General features: G+C 31.7%; 2 protein-coding genes across 3 annotated transcripts; both read left to right on the top strand.

Moving 5' to 3' along the window:
• The first annotated feature begins 794 nt into the window (after nucleotides 1-794).
• On the top strand, nucleotides 795-7033 carry LOC134282800 (3-oxoacyl-[acyl-carrier-protein] reductase FabG-like). Of its 2 annotated transcripts, XM_062765195.1 has the most exons (9): nucleotides 795-901; nucleotides 986-1125; nucleotides 1809-1901; nucleotides 2753-2891; nucleotides 4112-4158; nucleotides 4271-4340; nucleotides 4587-4623; nucleotides 4771-4846; nucleotides 6375-7033. In XM_062765195.1, exons 1-9 carry the CDS (start codon nucleotides 865-867, stop codon nucleotides 6525-6527), a joined length of 792 nt encoding a protein of 263 aa, XP_062621179.1. In that variant the 5' UTR covers nucleotides 795-864; the 3' UTR covers nucleotides 6528-7033. The 2 variants fall into 2 exon arrangements, with proteins under 2 accessions (XP_062621179.1, XP_062621186.1); XM_062765202.1 differs by lacking the exons at nucleotides 4112-4158; nucleotides 4271-4340.
• A 2837-nt stretch (nucleotides 7034-9870) lies between these two features.
• Nucleotides 9871-20071, top strand: LOC134282772 (3-oxoacyl-[acyl-carrier-protein] reductase FabG-like). Its single transcript, XM_062765167.1, has 9 exons — nucleotides 9871-9936; nucleotides 10098-10237; nucleotides 10818-10910; nucleotides 17555-17694; nucleotides 18370-18427; nucleotides 18518-18587; nucleotides 18835-18871; nucleotides 19020-19090; nucleotides 19800-20071. The coding sequence occupies exons 1-9, from the start codon at nucleotides 9900-9902 to the stop codon at nucleotides 19928-19930; spliced, it is 777 nt and encodes a 258-aa protein (XP_062621151.1). The 5' UTR covers nucleotides 9871-9899; the 3' UTR covers nucleotides 19931-20071.
• The last annotated feature ends 3259 nt before the right edge of the window (nucleotides 20072-23330 follow it).

Genomic DNA, 23330 nt, shown 5'->3' with positions numbered 1-23330 from the left:
ACTGATTTGTTTTACAACCAATCTTGTGGAACACTTGTTTTTATCGTATTGAATTCGACTTCGGAAAGTTCCGTCAACCTGATTAATACACAAAAAGTACGGCGGCTGTCAACAGGGAATGCTTACTTTTCATATCATATCCCACCTCTGGAATCTACATATGTTGATTTGTTATACCCATTAACATTTTTATTTTTTAAGTTATTTTGAAATCTTTCACGTCAACTTTAACATTCTTACAAACATTCAAACTATCAATATAGCTAGATTAAATCAACATATAATCAATCCTAAAGAAAAAAATTGGCTTGCACAATAAAGATAAAGCTATAGCAAAGAATGTAAAAGTTAAAAAAAACATTATTATATCACAAAAATTAGTTATTACAAAACATACTTTTCCCTTGTTTCTGTTGTTCATATAGCACAAGATAACTCTCGCGGATTTAAACAGAGGCAATATCCGTGTCGCCAATATAGAACGACGAGATAACAGTGACGTTGCCGTCTAACAATTCTTATGTTTGACCTAAAGGCTGGTTAACAATGATATTGTTAGACTGATTCTAATTGTATAAACATTTTTGTTGGACGTTTTAGTGGTATTAAAAATATAGAAAGGTATTCAAAGAGTATAACCAAAAAATTGATTGTAGATTTTTACAACATTACTTAGTATTTTGTTTTAGAGATCCGTTAAAACTTAACTGTGAGAAACTATATTTAAAATTTTACTCAAGCGCTTATTCCCCACCTGTACCTGTTCTCTACCTTATAAGAGTTAATGCGGGTCATTGTATAGGACACGCGATGATAGCTGGTTAATGCATGCCATTGCATAGGACACGCGATGATAGCTGATCCATGGATGAACATAAGGACAGAGTGTTTCTTATCACAGGTGAGTAATTCTAGTATTAAAATCACTGTATTAAAATACTTCTTATGACAAATATATTTATATCATAATATTAACGTGCTGCAGGTTCCAGCTCCGGTATTGGGGAAGGCATTGCTGTCCATCTCGCCAAGACCGCAGCAGGGTTGTCCTTGACAGGAAGAAATAATGTCAATCTAGAGGCGGTGAAAGATAAATGTGTGAAGGAGGGTTTATCGCCTGATAAGGTTAGTTACTGAATATTCATAAGATTCTCACCAATGATTTAGGGTATTTTTTCTATTGAATAAATTTATGGTTTTTTTTTTCTATTTAGAATGGTAAGCAGAACTTCACATGTACATTAAATGCATTACTTAGTGCAAAACAACACGAGTGCTTTCATGTTTTCATACTTAAGTTTACATGGAAAGATAGTTTAATTAAAGATTTTTTTTACATCTTTTAATAGAAAATTATCGAAAAACGAGATATTTTGCCAATATACCGGTATGCCAAAACTTAAAAAAATGTTTCAATGACAAATGTTAACAAGCATTTTATAATTACTGAGCGCTTACACACCTAAATGTGTACAAGCATTTTACAATAATTGTGTGCTTCACACATAAATTGCAAAGTGGCATTATTGCACCTTGTCCTCTAGATCTGGTACAATCCATTGCAAGACGTTACAATGTAAAGAACTTGACTCACAGGATACCTTTTAGCGAGTCAGCTGGGATTTCAATGTTGGTTTCTAGGGAAATCCTTTGCAAGATTATACTTTACTCTTGTTATACCAAACATATACTAGTAGTCCACTTAACCTTACAAGGCGAAATTAAACTCATCCATTATACCAAAGGGAGGTGTTGAATTCCGCTTTACGCTACCCTTTTTCTATGTTCTACGAACTTATTCCATACAGATTCTACTCTCCGTTGGTGACTTAACTTCGAGAGATTTTAGAAAGTCGCTCGTGGAACAAACAATTGGACATTTCGGAAGACTTGATGTTCTTGTAAGTAATTCATTAATGTCAACGATGTTTTAAAGCCTTTAACAATATGAAAGTAAAGAACAATCATTGCGTTTTTAACTTAAAATTAAATAGATCTTAAAGTCTGCTGCAACAATATCATATATATTTGTATGTTTTTGACAATAGACGATAAGAACCAAAAATATAGTTTTTGGAGATCGAATCACTTTTTGTCCTCCGCTTTCACAAGCTGGAGGAATATTAATTTCGGTCGGTCCGTCGGTCCTTCCGTCCGTCAATTATTAATCCTATTAACAGACATTTAGAAAACCAATAGAGGACGAATTAGTTGTCATGGAAGGGTAAGCATCCCCTGTCGACCAGTCACATCCACAGTGTGCTTTTGTCATCATCTGAAAAACGGAAAAATCTAAAGATAATTCAATATGTAAACGATGACATGACAATGGGCATGAAAAAAACACTTTTAATTTTCGTCAGTTCAGAGATATAATCATTTAAATGAAATTTATGGAGAACACGAGCAGTTTTTAAGCATAAAAAATCCATTAAACAATATAGACTTTGGATCAGAGCAAACATGGACCACTAAAACATCTCAGAGGTGGGATTGAGCATCTTCTGCCGTTCACACCCGTCGTATGTTCCTTATCATGCAAGGGAAATAACAGAAGAAAATTTGTGGACAATTCAGTATTTAAATAATGACCTAAGCAATAAATATGTTAAAATTAAGTCAATATGTTTATCATGAAGCGTATTCGTAAGATTATCCTTAACGTGTTTTAAAATTCTAGTAAAATATCCAAATACGAAACATATGTATCCGACTTTGTGATATTTTTTATTTACATCTTTATTTATACAAGGTAAATAATGCTGGTATGGGGAAGCCTATGCCAATTTCAACGGAAACAGAGGAAAACTTTGACGAAATCATGAATGTCAACATCAAGTCAGCGTATTTTCTCACACAGCTGGTGATACCATATGTCAAGGCTACGAAAGGTAAAAGTGCATTGTAATCATATTAAACGGTATTCAAGCTCAAAGGTCCATTAAAAATACAAATTTTGAAGCAGAGCAACCATAAACCTCAAAAACATCAGAGGTGGAAGAAATGAGCATCCCATGCTTAAGGACGAATGTAAAGATGAATTTGTAATATCTTTCAAGTAACAGTTTGGGTTTTACTTTCCATTCTGAAAAAAAGCCTGAATCAGAATTATAAATTGTCCGCTGATTCTGGCCTTACTGTCTTTATCTAATTACACATTTTTTAAAAATCTGATGAAACACATTGTGAAAATATTAACGTTTGGGCACTATTGGAGATAATAATGAATCAAGGCTTAATTGGGCTTTTCTGTTCACAATTTGTCCTATTTTTGAGACCCAAATTTTTCCCATAACTAAAAACTTTAAATTTCATTCCATATTTTGTTTCCATAAAATACCTTTTATTTGTCAACAAGAAACAACCAGTTATGTTCTCCATTGAGTCTGAGTTCATTTGCAATGACAGACAGAACAACTTCTTTTTGTAAAAAAGGTCATTTATTCAATTTACCATAAATATATTCAATCATACGATGAAATTAATGTCAAACATTGATTAACCAAAAATGAATTAATAAATGACAATAAATTTGCAAAGGTGGGGTTAAAAAACCGCGAAGACCGAAAGTGATAAACTTGAGAGACCCCACCATTTGTCCTATATCTGTTATCGTCATTGTCAATAACTTGAGACAATTTCATCTTCTTCTCCAGAACTTCTGACCTAATTTTAACCAAATTTGGCATAGCATGTCCTTGTGTAAAGGGGTATCAAAGTCTTTCACCAAGGGGTAATAATTACCAAAAAGCGAAAAATAAATGGCATCATGGAGAAATCTTCTTCTTAAGAATCAATGGGACAGGAAAGATAAATCTGATGAGAAATCATTGTTAGATTGTGAAAAATCAAACAGGTTCAAAGCATGACCCCTCAGGGGTCGGGCGGGACCACAAAATTTTTCATAGGAATATGAAGGTAAATCTTTATAGATAAAAATCTTTTTCTCAAGAACAACAAAGCTATAGGTAATCACATTTATATGGAAGCATCCTCAGTTAGTATAGATTCAAGTTTGTTCAAATCATGTCCTTTTTTGCTTTTAATGAGTCATCTCATGCTAGATGTATCGTAGTTGAAAGATACTGTATTTTTTTTTCATTTTTTTCAGGTTGCATCATCAATATATCAAGTGTACTGTCCACTTGCACTTCGAAGGTATTTTTAAAGTGAACGAAAACTCTTTTTAAAAAATGGACAAAACGTTTAAATTCATACATAGTAAAGCATGCACAATATTTTAAGACTCTTTTCTTTCACGTACATGTAGATCCCTGGAAATTGCTCTTATTCAATGTCCAAAGCAGCCATGGATGCCTTCACTAGAGGATTAGCACAGGGTATAAATTAACTCATCTCTTCACCTTTGGAGCCGTTACAGTGTTTAGAGTGTGATGTTCTGGATTCAAGCAGAGCAAAACTACTTGAAATTATTCAACCATATCCATGAAATCAATCTACAAATTTGACTATGTTAATCTTATGTATGGGTAAACAAGTTATTGCACTCTCTAAAATCAATAGAAAGCAGTTGAATTACATAACAATATTAAAGCAGACATGACACTTTTACTCTCCTGTTTCAGAGTTAGCGCCCTTTGGAGTGCGAGCAAACACTGTGAGGTATTGTTTAAACAAATGAAAATATTCCAGTGTGAAGATTTGAAACATATTTTATGTGAAATGAGGTAAAAAAAATTGAACTATGCATTTCTTAAGAATTTATTTGCTCTGTCTATTCAGTTTTTGTTCTTTAATTATCATCTACAGGCCTGGACTAATTCGAAGCAATTTTCTGAGACGTGATAACGTTCCTAGTTTGGGGAATGAAGGATCGTACAATAAGGTATATATAACATGAGGAATCATGTATATAAAATCTTTAATTTTTAAATATCATTATTAATTGGATTTATTATTTTAAAAACGTAATTAAAATAAGGTATGAAGATGGAGAAAACAAACAGTACGAGAGGTGATCAAAAAGTTCGCGAACTAATCAAATAACTTCCATAAAAGAAACAATATTTAGTGTCAGTGTTTATTATATTTTAAATTAGTCGTCTCTAGTTTTAATGAACATCAACCACCGTTCTGCGCATGCGCGAATCACGTGATATTGGCGGTCACATGACCCCCTCCGTAGCGTTCTGTCACAAAAGCTGAAAGATTTTTCTGGTTTTATATTTCTTTCAATGTAAGTTAATTTTTATAACAAGAACAGTTCATTTGTCAGAAATAGTCAAATCTCGGCAACAGAATGGGTGGATAAGAACATCTTTTCCAAAAATAAGCATGGCAACCATTAAAACACAAATCTTCTGTCTCGGGAAAGACGTTTATTCGAGGTGGATAGAGAATGAGTGCCTCCTTATCACCATATCTAATATGTTTAAAATTTAAAGCAAACGATATCTTCGGTATTTAATAATTGTATTTTTGTTCAAATATTCAACAAGTATTCAAGGTTTAAATTCGACGTCTTTGATAGCAAATTGCTTAATTAAAAACACATATATTTTCAATTTTTAACTGGGCATATATTATTTTTAACATTATAAAACGATAATTGGAATTTATAGGAAGTCATTTTGCCTTAATTAACTGTGTACAAATTATGATATACAATAAATTGTTCAGTCGTTTGTTCAACGATTACGACTGAAAAAAACATTTTTCGTCACAAGTGTCCTACACAGTGACGTTATTTGCATAGTGTGACGTCACAAACACGTATGCTATTTATAGAACTTGTGTATGGCTATGTGTGTACCAAATTTTATTCTAATCTGAATTGTGGTTTTGTAGATATAGAGATAGTTCGCGAACTTTTTGATCACCCCTCGTAATCACGCTCAAAAGTCAATTGAAACAGTACAGATTGGGAGCAGAGGAAACTCGGGCCGCTAAAATATTAGAGGTTGGATCATCCTCCTTTGTCATAATCGGGAAAACAGAATTCTTTTTCCTTTTACTTTCAACAATACCTACTTTCATCCGACCATTCCGGATATAATAAATCTAGTTAAAATATGTTATTGGAAAGAAAATAAAATTAATGAAAAAATTGTATAAATCGATCATATACATTAAACAGTTTACAAATCAGTGCTTTTGCAGTTATCATAAATACAAAAGTATAAAATAATACTTTAAGAAAGATTTATAAATTTGAAAGTTCTAAATACGAGTTATAGGGATTGTCAACATAAAAAATATTAATACACATTCCTAATCACGTAGAAAGTATTCGGTAAGATATTAATATGAATTATCTTTATATTATGCAATTATATCAATTTGTTTTACGGAAGTCTAACACTGAAATACATGGAATAATTTACTGCATGCATACCGAATATCCTGTGTTCCAGTTTCTTGATACGAGAGCAAAAGAGAATCCCTCTGGTCGGGTCGGTGAGCAGGAAGACGTAGCCACGGTTGTCTCTTTCCTGGCCTCTGATAAAGCATCGTACATTAATGGAGGAGATATAGTCGTGGATGGTGGACGTTATGTCCAGTACTAGAAAGGACTGTCACTGCAGCATGCAAAAAACTTAGTAGACGTCAATATCATTGTCATGATGATATTCTTTTGGAATTGAGACAAACAGAATATGCAGCAACAAAATTAACATTTAAAGTGTTAAGACGTAATGTAAAACAAATGTATGTTCGTTACATGTTTTTGATGAAAGCAGAAGAACTCTTTTTAACAATTAAATATGAAATTTATTGGAATTAGTAACCTGTCAATCAGTTACGCTATCTGATCGATGGTAATCGATTAGAAAGTGTGTAATCGGTCAATGAGGGAAAATATAATGTTGAAAAATTTTAACGCAATATTCTAACACTCTTTTTTGAATGAACATTCTGTATTAACGTTGACAATTATAGTTATGGTTCCTAATCGAGATCGCAGGATTATTAGTCAGTTTGTGAAGTGTTAATAACTGTCTGTTACATCATGGTGTTACTCCATTGTCTTCAATGATATGTAATAAATTGCCTTTGAGCGCTGTGAATTATTTTCTACCTTTTGTAGTTATCTATCAATTTATATTATTAGACAAAAGTTGTTAATTTGAATGTTCAGATTTAGTTTTATATGTATTTAAAACTTTATAAAAAAGGACCATGAAATTGAAAATGTTATAAATTGATATTTTTTATTACTTTTCGTTATTATAATAATCTTATTTTTTTTATTCTTGATGCAAGTTTATTTTACAATGAATTTCCCTGCATGAAATAGTTTAAAATGTCATAAATTTTTACAAGTTATTCCAATGGAATTAAGAGAACCTCGGAATCTGATATGTAGCCGTACTTTTTCTAAACTTAAAATCTGAATTTTAGTAAAAACAAAATTACTAAAAAAATCAGGTACGTAAGTCTAAACTAATTTAATATATTGAGCTCCATATAGTTCACGCAATTCGTTAATTCTCCATCCACGCTTGTAATGTATAGACCTTTAATGCCCGGGGGAGGGGGTGGTAGGGGCTGTCTCGAACATTCACGCAAGAACAAGTAGAATGCATATAATACAAATGTGATTACATTCTAAGGAGAATCTGTAGATAATAGAAATTCATTGCAGCCTTGTTCAGTCGACATTACGTGCATTAAGTATTACAAAAAGTATTTATTTTTTCTCCTCGGAAAAAAGCTGTGCTATACCGAGTTTAGCTTCACTTGACTTTTGTAGTGAAATTTACAATTGGTTCCCCTTAAGTGTTTATTACAAGAATAAACATGCATGAAAGATAGACGAGTATTTCTTCAAAATGGGCACTTAAAATTTTCAGATCTTGAGACTTGTCATCAGCAAAATTACTTCTTAAAACACAACTTTTATTAAACACACAAATACCCTGGAGTTGAAATTGAAGGAATGCTGAAGCTCCTCAGTAAAAATATTTATATAGTCTTCGAAGACCAATTTTTTTCAACAAACCTTTGGAACTCCAGTATGTAGTTTTTTCTTTCTAATATCCTTTAATAGCTGATATATCGATCTCTTTTTATATTCCAATGAAGTAGATCTTATTCAAAAACCTCTACACGAGAAAAGAAAAACACATGTTGTGGTCTTTAATATATGATTTATCAAATAACAACACCTGGTAGTTTTCAATGCAAGAAATAGGTGGCTTATTTTTCAAATTATCTGATTATCAAATCTGTCTAATTTTAAGGCTTTAGGGTAGTTATTTTCATTCATATTTTGACTCGATATATCCCGGTGGACTTCAAATAAAAGAAAACACAGAATCTGCAACACCTGTTTCATATTTGGATGTTTTACTGACTGTAGACGATTAAAGATAACCCACAACTTAATTGTATGACAAACGAGATGACTTCAGCTTTTCCATCTTCAACTTTTCTTATTGAAGTAGTCCACTAACATCTGCTTATGGTGTTTATGTATCCAATTTTAATTGCTACTCAGGAGCTTGTCCAAAGTTCGTTTAATTTTTAAAACAATCAATGTAATAAATGATGATATGTTGTATTTAAGAACGCCTTTTAATGTCGGCATGTTTTTAACAAATAAAGCATTCCTTTCACTGGGTAGTGTTTTTACCGAATTGTTTCAAACCAATTTGACTTTTGCTTTAATAGTACTGAATTTGACTACTGAAAGTTTTGACATCCTGATCAATGCACAAAAATCACGGCGGGTGTGACTTGTCAACAGGGAATGCTTACATGTACTCGTTGATATGCACCAGATCCCTCATTTGGAATTTACAGAGGTTCATTTGTTTTACCAATTAACAATTCTATTTTTTGTAGGTTTTTTTTTTAGTTCTATCACTTCATCTTAAACATTCTTACAAATAAATCAACATATAATCAATCCTATTTTGGCTTGTACAATAAAAATAAAACAGTGGCAGAGAATGTAAAGGTTGATGAAAATGGGGTATTACTTTTTAATACCTTTTTCAAGTATACTGCAATTTTAAGATACCTTTGATTTTCAATTTTGATCTTTGAATATATTATGTATTCTTTGTTCAAGAGATGTTTTCGATGCAAATGTGATAGTATATGTTTTTGATATATATCTGGGTCATGTTTTTTATTGGATAATTTTTGTAGTCAGTGGTTTGTTCCAGTATTTAATTAATAAATGACCATTTTCAATTCTAATTTGTTTTGAGTGATTTATGAAAATCAAACAGAGCCAAAATAAATGAGAGCAAAGGGATTTGACAAAAATTATTTTATCACAAAAATTAGTTATCACAAAACATACTTTTCCCGTGTTTCTGTCGATCAAATAGCACGCGACAATTCTCGCGGCTTTAAACATAGGAAATTTCGCCGATATTGAACGACGATTAATTATTTGTGACGTAACAGAACCGTTGCCGTCTAACAATACCTATGTTCGACTGGCAGATCGGTCATTGCACAGACGTTTGACGTTTTGAACCTTTCTTCTCATAAATTAAAATTTCCCTGATACTATAAAAATTATAGGGATGTTTTAATTTATGAAAAGTTAAAAACGTCAACCGCCTGTGGGTCATTATTAGGATAACAGGATATTGTAAGATTGATGTTATAAACATTTTTTGTTGGACTTTTTATTAGTTATAGATAAATAGACATATATTTAAAAGGTATAAAAAAAATTTTGATTGTAGACCTTTACTTACAAGTTACTCAGAATTTTGTTTTAAAAATCACCATTTTCTGAATATACCTCCTTGTGAAAATTAAATGATCCATTAAAGCCTCACACGTCCTAAATGGGCTTCCGTATCACTTTGAGAAACTATATTTAAAATTTTACTCAAGCGTTCATTCTCCACCTGTTTAAATATTCTACCTTATAAGAGTTAATACTGTATAGGACACTCAATGATAGCTGATCCATGGATGAACATAAGGACAGGGTGTTTCTTATCACAGGTGAGTAATTCTAGTATTAAAATCAATGTATTAAAATACTTCTTATGACAAATATACATATATCATAATATTAACGTGCCACAAGACAGAAATCAATGTATGAAATATTCGAATACTTCTCATTACGGAGGTGCATTTATCATAATATTAACGTGCTGTAGGTTCCAGCTCCGGTATTGGGGAAGGCATTGCTGTCCATCTCGCCAAGACCGGAGCAAGGTTGTCCTTGACCGGAAGAAATAATGGTAATCTAGAGGCGGTGAAAGAGAAATGTGTGAAGGAGGGTTTATCGCCTGACAAGGTTAGTTGCTGAATATTCATAAGATTCTCACCAATGATCTAGGGTAACTTTTTTTAATGAATAAAATGTATGTTTTTTTGATTTAGAATGGTAAGCGGAACTTCACATGTACATTAAATGCAAAATCCACGACAAAACAACATGAATTCTTTCATGTTTTACGGTTAAGTTTACATGAAAGGTTTGATTGAAGCTTTTTTAATCTATTCGTAGAATACTTTCGAAAATACAGATATTTTGCCAATATATGCCAAACTTACTAAAAGTGTTTCAGTGACCATTGTTAACAAGCATTTTAAAATTAATGTGTGATTCACACCTAACTTGGTAAGTGGAGTTATTTCACTGTGCCTTCTTGTGCAATCCATTGCGATTACTTTACAATATCTTGACTTTTTTAGCGAGGCAGCTTTTTAAAAATGTTAATGTTTTCTAAGGAATTCTTAGCGATTTTATATTTTACTGCTTATTATACCAAACAGTCTGCTTTACCATGCAAGGCGAAATAAAACTCGCCCATTAAACCAAAAGGTTGAAATTAAAATTCCGCTTTTATGCTCTACTTACCTATTTTACTCAGGTTCTCCTCTGCGCGGGTGACTTAACTTCCAGAGATTTTAGAAAGTCGCTCGTGGAACAAACAATTGGACATTTTGGAAGATTGGATGTTCTTGTAAGTAATTCATTAAATATTTCTTAGACTGTAACAATTTGAATGTTAAAACAATCACTGCGTTGTAAACGCGAAATTAAATAGATCTTAAAAACTGCCGCAAACATACATATTTGTATGTTTTTTTGGCAATAGACGATAAGAACCAAAAATCTAGTGTTTTGGAGATCGAATCAATTTCTGTCCCCTGCTTTCACAAAATGGGGAATATTAATTTCTGTCCGTCCGTCCGTTTGTATTTCTGTCTGTCTGAAACTCTTTCGTATCCAAACGATATATGTTTTTTGTAATGATACACCATTTGGCCTAAAAAGGCACCTCGATCTATTTTCAGAGAAAAACATGCAAAATGTGGGAGGGTACAAAACGTTTCATTTTATCATAGATTTTTAAGGTCTATATATATGTGCCACGTGTTTCTATTTTTAGTTTTTTATATTTAGCAAAAATTTGCATAAAATAGTAGGTGCAAATATGAAAGTTTGAGACCTTGCAAAATCAATTGAAAAATTTTTGCAATGCAGATATTTATTACATCATCAACACATATATGTCACAGATGAAAAATATTTATTATTCACAATGATTGCATCTATATGTATTCTATGATCGAGCCACGAGTAAGGCTAAATTTAGAACTTTAGATTTATTATCCTTGTTTAGTGCAATGGTACAGCTTAAATGGAGAAAATAATTTGATCTAATAATGTGCTTTATAATAATTTATTTATGTTCTATCAAATATAAAAAATTCACTGATGGCTTTTAGGACATATAACAAATAATTGGTGGAAATGATGACCTTGCGATGTTAGGCAAGCTCTCCATTTGTATCTTAAAATTGTTCAAATGTAATGAATATTTCTTCAATTGACGATTAATAATTTTATTTTAGTGTAAATAAATGCTGAGAAAGACAATCAAAATTAAAACCTTCATGAAAGTTTAAAATATTCACCAAAATTGATAAAGAAAGATAATAACATGAGTGTTATTTGTGTGTTGAAGAGTTATCTCCCGAGAACTCTCCATTAATTATTTGGCAGGGGCAGAAGAACAATGTGATTTCAGCAATTTTTCAAACATTTCAAGCAGTGATGGCCCAATAAATTTATTTATAAGAATATACTAAGGATCTTTCAAACAATTTGCGTTTACTCAAATCTCTGAACATACCCTAGCTGGGTTGTATGGAAAATTTATGAACCAGAGGCGATCGTTTTGCTGCATTCTGTAGGCCTAAAGAAATGGTATTCCATTGACACTACTAGCACATTAAAATTATAAGTATGTCAAAGACAATTAAGGATTAAAATGGCAAAAAAGTAAGTCAAAGTGCTGCCGTCCTGATCAAATGGAAGAAAGCAAAAGCAGACCTATGGGCTACCCCTACCTTTTGTAAAGAATACTGGTTGAAAATGATACCAGTTGGATCAGGATACAAAGAATTTTCAGTTGGAAGTTAAAATAATAAATGTATGAGTTTGGACCAAGTATTTTTTAGAAGAGGAAATAGGTATTTTTTAATACATGCAAGGACAATTTTTCAAATTTAGTTGTTCACACAAATATTTCATCACCATAATTACATAAAGATTTATACAAAATTAAACTGAGTGCCTATAGATTCTTCAAATTGATGATATTTTGAAAATCAAGAACATTGATAAAAAATCATAAAAATATACTGCCACTCATAAAGTTTATACTGAAAATTTTAGCATGTACTAGACAGTATATGATTGCTAGTACACCTGATAGAGGTTTTAATCATCTCCCATATATTTTATAATTCCTCTCTTGAATTATACATTATTTACAATTGATTAAAATTCTTTCTTATAGCAACAGTTGTCCATGTGCTGCAGTATTTATTGGATCCAACCAAATCAGAAGAGAAACAGAAAACCCTGAAGCAAATTCATATGGTAAAGTGTAGGGCTAGAAAATTAATAATTATATTTTTCACTTGTCACTTAGGCTATCACCTTGATTTTTTAATAACTCAATACTCTTGTTATCCCACTGGGCCAGTTGATTTTAAAAGAACTGGCCAAAATGCATAACTATAATTTATAGTACATGTAATACCTGTTTATATTATGATACTTTGTAATAGTGCAACATACATGTAACAAAACAAACCAAAAATCTCTGTTGAGACTGTAGCTCTTTTGGTTTGTACTTATAACAAACAAAGGAAGAAAAAAGTAGCAGCTGGGTCTTGAAACTTTACAAGTGCAATAAATAGAATAATGAATCTTGATAAAGCCTCTTTTTGTGGCAAGATTGCAATAAAACCACACCTGTAGGAGCTGCTTTTATAAAATTTTACAAAATTTTCAATTTTAGTTACTGTGACAAAATCATTCATCAATATAAAAAAACAAAAACAACAATTATGTTTCTCTGTGTAGTCTATTTGCATGCCACATTATATTATAATCAGACTAAAACTGTATTTAGAATAGCCTTTTGAAAGTATTTCACAGAAATTTCTATTTTTTATTAACCATGGCAACACTGTTCATAAAAATTAAAAAAAACCCATACATTATCTTCTAATTTGTAATTTGACCATTTACAAAAGTCACATGTCATGACATATGATATATTTGGATTGTGGTAGGTAAACATGGTTAAGTCAAAGTAAAGTTTTTTTTTTCAAAAGAGGTCAGTTATCAAATTATTCTAAAAGCACTGGGGCACTTTTTTCATGATGCAGTACAAGATCAATGAAGTACTTAAAGTGGTTTGTTTTCTAACAACATATTTATTCATCCTATCATTATGATTGATTGAATGTATATATTGTTTATCGTCTTTCTCGAGAATTTTTCTCTCATATGGAGACATCACCGTTAGCCGGTGAAGGGCTTCAAATTTAGACCTATACTCGGCACTCAGGGCCATTGAGCAGTGAGGGTTCTTTATCGTGCCAGTGCCTACCGTGACACGGGACCTACGTTTTTAAGGTCATATCCGAAAGACCCATGACTTTCACTTCTGATGCCGAGCGCTTGGTGAAGGAACAGTCACTACCTATTTTTACGTCTTAGGTTTGACGTGGTGCCGGGAACGAGAATCGAACCCGGACCTCCCGATCACGAAGGGAACGCTCTACCACTAGGCTACCGTAAACGGTCCTATTATGAAAAGTACACTTTTTTCTTTGAATAAATCACCAAAAGTAAATTGCTTATGTTTTTTTGATATTATAGGTAATACAGGGTTTTCTAAGAGAGGATGATCACAGGAAACTGTTTCACATTGTACATATAAATTTACAAAATACACGAGATTAATACAAAACAACATGAATTCTTTTTCAAAATGTTTTACGGTTAAGTTTACATGAAAGCAGCAAATTTATATGCTACAAAATGTGAAAGCATTAGAGAGTCTCAAAATTTATTGATACAAGCAGTCAAATCAGGTAGAGTTGATGATGGAGTCCAGAGAGAGCCAACCGGAGAAAGCATGGGTTTGGCACTGGAGAGCAGAAGAAAGCAATACATTCTCCAAACTTGTGCATGATATGCGAAGAATGTGACAAAGTGTTTTGGCAGTGACCTGATAAAAATGTTTTTTAACAAATGCATTTTAAAATTATATGTGTGTCATTCACACCTAAAAAATCAATTGTTGTCTGAAAGGTGTTTTAAAGATGTTATTTCACTGTGCCTTCTTGTATGCAGATCCATTGAATGATGTGTTTACATCTGTAAATATTCAGTAAGTTTATAACGATAATAAATTTTGAACTTGACTTCAGAAAAAAAATATTGATATGTGGGGACCTTTTATTTTGCAGTTGTTGAAGTGTTGAGTAGTAATTAAGCATATAAATTTTATATTTCATGATAGAAATAAATTTGTGGGTTTCTCCATGCCCCAAATACATTGAATTCCCCCCCCCCCCCACCACAAAAATTAGAACATTGGAAATTAAAGGTTATATTTTATTTTGACATGCTTATTATGACCAAAAGTTTCATGTTCATTAAATGCTTTGTTACAGTATTTTCAGTTTGATGGGATATCAAAATAAGTTGTTTTTATTTATACATCACAATATGACTTCTATCAAAGAGTGTATGAATCATTATAAAAGTAATTAGTTCCAAAAGTGTAACATGTTTTGGAATCATTAAAATTCCATGAATTCATTTTAAGTGTGTTTACTGTAAACAACATTATTATATGAAGTTCATGTATTACATACCATATATTGTAGAATAAGAGATCACAATGCTAATTTTGACCTTTATGCACTTGTTTGCTGAATTCTATTTTAGGAGAGCTATATTCAAAAGATGTTGAAAAATAATCAAACTTATTAATTTTTACAGAAGTTTGGTTTTGTTGACTTAAAACATTTTCAATATTGTTTTACTTACATTTTAAGTTTAAGAGATAAAGGGGATTCATTAAATATTTTCCAATGGATTATTTTGATTTATAGAGGTGTTATCTATTTGTAATGTTAATTTTTAAAATACAATCACTGTTACGTTTTTTTTAATGTTTTGAAAAGTTTTGAAGTATTTTATGTATAACACTTTAAAAACTTGCCGTGAAAAATACATATTTGTATGTTTTTTTTGCCATCAGCAATTTTTTCATATTATGTTCACATAATCATCCTTAACAATAAGCAGTAAAATTTACTAGATTAAAATTTCCATTTTTGCAGTGTTATTTCAATTTATTAGAAAATTGACATTTTTTCAAAAATTTGGAACATTGCCAATTTTATGACCTTTTTGCACAAACAAAATGGATGTCAGTGATTTTTACTATGCACTTAAGAAGTACTAACCTGTGTTGTTTTATTTCAAAATTAAATATTTTGATAATAATGAGAGTCTGAGTTTTAATTCTTCTCCAAATATGACAAAAAGTATAAATGGTTTTCATTGCAAGCCTTTTAGTAACAGGTCATATAAGGTATACTGTATGATTGGCACAATAAAAATTTGTCCAATTTCCATTTGGCTTGCAAAATTTGAAAATTGGAGAACCTTGCTACTGGACCATTTTGCATGTTTTTCTCTGATCTATCTTAAGTTGAAATTGTCAAACTTCAAGTTGTAAATCCATAAATTCTGTGAGTGTATATACCTTTCATTTTCTGGAGATATCTCAAGAAGTTTATGCAATAAATTTTATACTATTATTCCATATGGCCCCTTTTAACCTTATAAACAGATATTTATCAAACAATAGAAGATGAGTTAGGTGTCATGGAGGAAAAAGCATCTCTTGTCGATCAGTCACTTCCACCTTGAGCTTTTGTCAGCATCTGATAAACGGAAAAATCTACAGACAATTCAATATGTAAAGGATGGCCCGACAATGAGCATGAAAAAAACTTTTCATTTTCTTTGAAGTTAAAAGATATAATTATTTAAATTAAATTTATGGAGATCATGAACAGTATTTAAGCTTTAAAGTCCATGAAACAATATACACTTTGGATTAGAACAAACATGGACCTCCTAAACATGAAACATATGGAGATAACGAACAATATTATATAAGATGATATTTTCGTAGTTTTCATTGGCTGAAAGTACGTCACATGATATTCCTCCTTTTGTGATATTGATGCGAAAGCGCGTTCGCGGAAAATGATATGGCACGACACGCCGTTTGGTTGCACTAAAGTAAAAGATACAATATAGTACGTGACGTCATAATATAAGAAGCGTGAATTTGACCATTGTGACGTAATGACAGCGAAGTCCGTTCAGTTAGGGCTGTGTCAGTGCAATAAATTTGAGTGATTATATAATATAACCATTATGGACTTCAGTGAACCTCGCAGGCTCGGTCAATATCAATTGCCATGAGTCCTTATAATCACATATCGACCTACACTGAAGTCCATAATTGTATATCATTCAAGATCAAAAGTCCATTAAATATGCAAAACAGGAGCAGAGCAAACACGGACCTCCAAAATATCAGAGGTGGGATCAGGTGCCATGGAAGAGTGAGGACCCCTGCCGACCGGTCACATCCACCGTGTGCTCCTTGCCATGATCGGAAAATAACGGAAAAATCCGTCGTCAAATCAGTGTATAAATAATGGACTAACAATTAATATGAAAAAGGTCAGTCAGCATTTGACTCAATGATAAACTGTATTTGACGACAAGTTCATTGTATCGACCATAGAACTTACGAAATGATGATTTGAAAGAGACTGTTGATATTCTTGTTTCATCAACTTGTTTGTCAATAATTTACCTCGTTTTAGAAATTGTTCATATGTAGAGCATGCTCTTGCGTATAAAATTAACCGAGATACATAAACTCCGTATGCTGGTGATGAAGGTATAACATCTCAGGGGTGGGATCATGGAAGTTTGAGCATCTTCTGCCGCTTACACTCGTCGTGTGCTCCTTGTCATGATCGGAATTGACAGAAGAAAATCTATGGACAATTCAGTGTTTAAATAATGAACTTAACAATAATTATGATGTATTTAGTCAAAATTGAAAAGTTCAAGTCATCAAGTTTATCAAAAAAAAAGCTTGATTGTTAGATTGCTATTAACGTGTTTTAAAATTTCTAATAAAATATCCAAATACGAAACATATGTATCAGACTTTGTGATAACATTTATTTATACAAGGTAAATAATGCTGGTATGGGGAAACATATGCCAATTTCAACGGAAACAGAGGAAAACTTTGACGAAACCATGAACGTCAACATCAAAGTCAGCGTATTTTCTCACACAGCTGGTGATACCATATCTCAAGGCAACGAAAGGTGTGTATTGTGTTCATGAAATATATACAGATAACGAACGGTATTCAAGCTCAAAATTCCATTTAAAATACAAATCTTGAAGCAGAGCAACCTTTTTATCAAGAATCAATGGAACAGGAAGGATAAAATTGATGTGGAATCATTGTCAGATAGAGTAGATTAAAATTGGTTCAAAGCATGACCCCCAGGGGTAGGGCGGGACCACAAAGTTTTACATTACATAGGAATATGTAAGAAAACCTTTAACAATCTTCTTTTCACGAAAGAAAAGCTATGATGTGTCATATATATTTATATGGAAATATCCTCAAATAGTGTAGATTCAAGTTTGTTCAAATCATGCCTCAGTAGTAGGGTGTGGCCAAAATGAACGTTAATATTTTAAGGAAATATGCACATTTAGTAAAAAAAAATAGGTAAGCATCCTTATTTAGTTAGTATAGGTTTAACTTCGTTCAAATCCTACCCCTTTCCCCGTTAGGGGTACGTCGGGACCACTTATGCATTTAAGTTTTTTTTATACTAAACTGTTTTGTGCCTATATCCTAGCCACAGTGCTCTTTTTTCACTCATTTTAACTAGACAAACTAGACTGTCTTCATCTACTCTGAACGAGTCACTTCATGCGTGATGTGCCATTGCTGAAAGATATTCCATTTTTTTCATTCTTTTCAGGTTGCATCATCAGTATATCAAGTACACTGTCTACTTGCACATTGAAGGAATTCTTAAAGTCAACGATTTTTTTAATGGACAAAACGTTTATATTCATAATAAAGCATGCACTTTTTTCTGAGGACCCTTTTCTTTCATGTACTTTTAGATCCCTGGAAATTGTTCTTATTCCATGTCCAAAGCAGCCATGGATGCCTTCACTAGAGGATTAGCACTGGGTATGAATTAACTCATCTCTTCACTTTTGGAGCCGTTACGGTGTTTAGAGTGTGATGTTTTGGTATCAAGCAAAGCAAAACTGCTTGAAATTATTCATACTTATCCTTGAAATCAATCTACAATTTTGACTATGCTAATCTTATGTATGGGTAAACGAGTTGTTGCACTCGCTAATATCAATACAAAGTAGTTCAATTACATAACAATATTAACAGCACAAGTGACACTTTTACTCTCCTGTTTCAGAGTTAGCGCCCTTTGGAGTTCGAGCAAACACCGTAAGGTATTGTTTAAACAAATGAACATATTCCAGTAAGAAAATTTGAAACCTCTTTTATGTGAAATGAGGTAACAAACAAATTGAACTATGCTTTTCTTAAGAATTTATTTGCTCTGTCTATTCAGTTTTTCTTTTTAATTATCATCAACAGGCCTGGACCGATTCGAAGCAATTTTCATAGACGTGATAATTTTCCTGGTTTGGGGGATGAAGAATCGTACAGTAAGGTTATATAATGAGACGAATCATGTATCTCAAAATCTTTAATTTTAAAATGTCATTATCAATTGGAATTATGACTTTAAATCGTAATAAAAATAAGAAAAAAATATGGAGATAACAAACAGTAATCAGGTTCAAAATTCAATTGACATAGTACAAATCGAGAGCAGAGCAAACTGCTAAAATATTAGAGGTGGGATCAGGTGCCATACAGGAGAAAGCATCCTGTGTCGACCAGGCACACCCTCCTTTGTCATGATCGGTCAAACAGAATTCATTTTCTCTTTTAAAGTTAACAATGCCTTCTTTCACCCTGCTATTCCGGATATAATAAACCTTATTTAAAAATATGTTACTGTAAAGAAAATAAAATTAATGAAATGATTGAATACATCGATCATATACATTAAAAATTTTACAGATCAGTGCTTTTGCAGTTATCATAAATATAAAAGTATAAAATTATATTTTAAGAAAGATTCATTAATTTGAAATTTCTAAATACGAGTTATAGGAAATGCCAACATTATAAAAATTAATACACATTCCTCATGATGAAGAAAGTATTTGGTAAGATATTAATATGAATTATTTTTATATTATACAATTATATCAATTTGTTTTACTGAGGACTAACACTGAAATACATGGAATACTTTACTGCATGCATTTTCAAATATCCTGTGTTCCAGTTTCTTGATATGAATACAAAATCCCTCTGGTCGGGTAGGTGAGCAGGAAGACGTAGCCACGGTGGTCTCTTTCCTGGCCTCTGATAAAGCAACGTACATTAATGGAGGAGATATAGTCGTGGATGGTGGACGTTATGTCCAATACTAGAAAGGACTGTCACTGCAGCATGCAAAAAACTTTGTAGAAGTCAATATCATTGTCATGATGATATTCTTTTGGAATTGAGACAAACAGAATACACAGGAACAAAATGTACATTTAAACTATTCTGATGTAATGTAAAATAAATGTATGTTCGTTACAAGTTTTTTTAATGAAACCAGAAGAACTCTTTTAAACAGTTAGAGATAAAATTTATCGCAAGTTGTGCCCTGTTAATCAGTTTATCTATCGGATCGATGACACCTGTAATCGATAAGAACATACGAAGTTTACCAGTATGTAATGTGTTAATCGAATAAATAGAATATTTGTAAATTTGAATACTCAAACACACTTTTTAAAATGAACCATCTGTATTAAAGTTAGCGTTTTCGAATATCTATTCAAGCTGATTTGGAGGTAGAAAATGGTTTCCTGATTGATATAGCGGAATTATTGGTCAGTTTGTGAAGTGTTTTAAAATTACTGATATATCATATTGTTACTCAATTGTCTTCAATGATACATGTACAAAATAAGTTGCCCTTGGGCGCTGTGAATCATTGTCTATCGTTTGTAGTTATCTATCACATTATATCATTAAACATTGTTATTCAACTTTGAAAGTATATCGAAAGAAATTTAAACTAAAAAAACGATGCTTATGTGTTTAGTGAAGGGACAAAACAAGTTAAATAATGGAAACATAATTTATCAGAATGTCATTGTTATACTATTATTTGATACTCATGTCAGAAAGGTAGTTATGTTACTTGGGTTGTCCAAAAAGGCATAGACAATGTTTTTAATCTTGTAAACATTCAACTAATACATTGTGCTTACCAAATTTTGTATAACCATAATTGATTCAAATCTCTCCCTTAAAATTGCTAATTCTAAAAAAAAAAATCTGTCATAGTAATGTTGATAATATCTTGACGATTTTTAGGAAGGCCAAGATGGTCTGTCGGCTCACGAACAAGATCCGGAGCAAATTACAAACACTGTACGTAACTATTCCTATTGCATTTATTTCTCTGGTAATATGTAAACCACCAAAAACAAATTTTTATTAGTGAAACAAAAATCTAATTTACATATAAATAGTGTTACATTATGTATAGACAGAAAATTGGTATAATATTTTTCTCAGTGTTTTTGTGATAGAATTTGCTTTTCTACTCCTCAACTTCAAGCTGTCAAACAGTTGGCAAGATTTTAATATGCATTGAGCCCTGTACCAAAAATTTTGAACTTCATGACCCAGGGTCAGGGGTTCTAGAGTTAAGGAAGGACTTTAATGAAAATAAAGTGAAAATGAATAATTTTTTGAAAAAAAATTTCTTTTCCCAGTATGTAATTTAATTTTGCTTGTAACTGGTCATTTGATGGGATAAAAAATTAGTTTATGTCGTATAGCCTGGAAGGCATACGTCACATTAATTTACGTCAAAATCGTTTCATTCTGTTTCACGTTATATTTAAAATATGTTCAAAATGAAGTGGCATTTTTGAAGAAGAAAATGACTTATTTTCTAAAATGGCGGTTCGCACCAATGATGAGCACGCGTCTATACAGAACATCGAGAAACAGGGTGAGCAGAAAGATACGAGAAGCCAAATAAGAATTTCTTGAAGAAGCTATTTACAATGCTGAAAACAAGCACAATGACATGTGGGATAAACGTCAGCAATTTTTACCATCTAAGAAAACTAGCACAACATGTACATTTCTTAAAGACAAACATTTCTTAAAGATTCAAAGGACATTGCTGAATGTTTTAATATTTTTTTCGTAACATTCGTTTGGAAAACATTTTGATAACACTATAATTTTAAGAAGGATTCGATATTTCATGTCAGATGATGAATTAATTGCTAATGATTTTTAATTCTATGAATTTTCCATACTTTATATATTGTTGTACTATAAGAATTTTTCAAACATTATACTCTGTCATGTTTACTAAACTTAAATTGATGTCTCTCTAAGATTATTTTATCTATAGAAAAGTCATTTTAGTGTAGTATTGCCTGGATTAATCTCAGATTACTTTTTAAAAATGCTTTTAATTAAGGAATAACTGTCTTATTTTTCGATTTCATGATGTGATCAATCGATTTGCTTGCGTGATAATTTGCATAAACGTCTTATGCATAAAATTATCACGCAAGCCAGTCGATTGATCATCGTCATGAAATTGAAAAATAAACAGTTATTCCTTATATTTACATGACATTGATTATGCCAATCCAGATGTTACAAGCCCCGCTTCTTGTCTCTATTTGTCCCGCTCTGCACGTGATTTTTTTAACCGCGAATATCGATGAAAAGTGCATTCATGAAGAAATAAAGTACATTGACTATTTGTAATTTTATCTCGAACGAAGACATTGGAAATGTAAATATATATGAATCAAGCATGATATTTTGGATCATTACTTTTTGATTTGTAAAATTTTGCGTCGAGATAAAGCAAAGGACAAGTACGCAAAATAACACACTTTTTGATTAGTCAGGCTGAGAATGATTTTTAGTTGAGTTCTGGATGAAGTTAAGAAACGGAAAGAATGGAAGAAGAATGGAAGAGTGCGCATGCCCAACATGTAGGACGTAAGTTTTTATGGAGAGCAAAGTCCAAAAACCTGGAAATTTATGATTTTTAGATCTTGAAAAATGAATTGCTGATATTCAATGTGTTTTAAAGAGTGTTGAAGTGTGTTTTGATAAATTTTTACTTTATTACTCAACACAGAGAAGAGTCTGTATACATAATTTCAATTTAAATATAGTGCAAAGTATGACATTTTGAGATAGATAAATTTGTGTTGTAATTACGTTCCAGATATATTTCTTTAATAGAAAAAAAAACAAATATGGTAACTACAACAAACTGTATATAGAAAAAAAAGGAACTGAATAGAATAGAAATTGAATCAGGGTTCTCCATCATTTGAAATTTTTCTGTGTTGCCGAGTTTACTCGAAGCACTAAAATTTCGCCGTATTTTCGCGATCAAATTCACAACTGAATCACTATTCATTATAATTCCTAAAGGATACATGCACACACTTATTAAAAAATCGTTAATTCGTTACACAAATGGTATGGTCGTACATACACATTCTGAAAAGCCAAGGAAATTCTGACCGAAACATTCTTAACATTTTCGAAAGTAAATTTGCCATGATTACTTATCAGTTTTCTTGATCGAGTTATTGCATTACAAAAAAACCCTTCAGAACAGTAAAAATAGTTTTATGATTTCCTTGAGCATGTTGAAAATTTTAAGCAGTTTATTTACATCAATGAAATGACTTCGGTACGATGTTATGTTTGACTTACAGTGCTTACATAATTCTAGAGCCGAAAAAGACATATTTAACTATTTTTTTAATAATACAA

The sequence above is a fragment of the Saccostrea cucullata genome, unplaced genomic scaffold (assembly GCF_032062105.1).
Source record: "Saccostrea cucullata isolate Sc308-1 unplaced genomic scaffold, CSIRO_AGI_Scuc_v1 ctg9374, whole genome shotgun sequence".
NCBI classification, from domain to species: Eukaryota; Metazoa; Mollusca; class Bivalvia; order Ostreida; family Ostreidae; genus Saccostrea; species Saccostrea cuccullata.
Note: the sequence above shows the minus strand (reverse complement) of the source record. Positions and strands in the feature narration are given on the sequence as shown.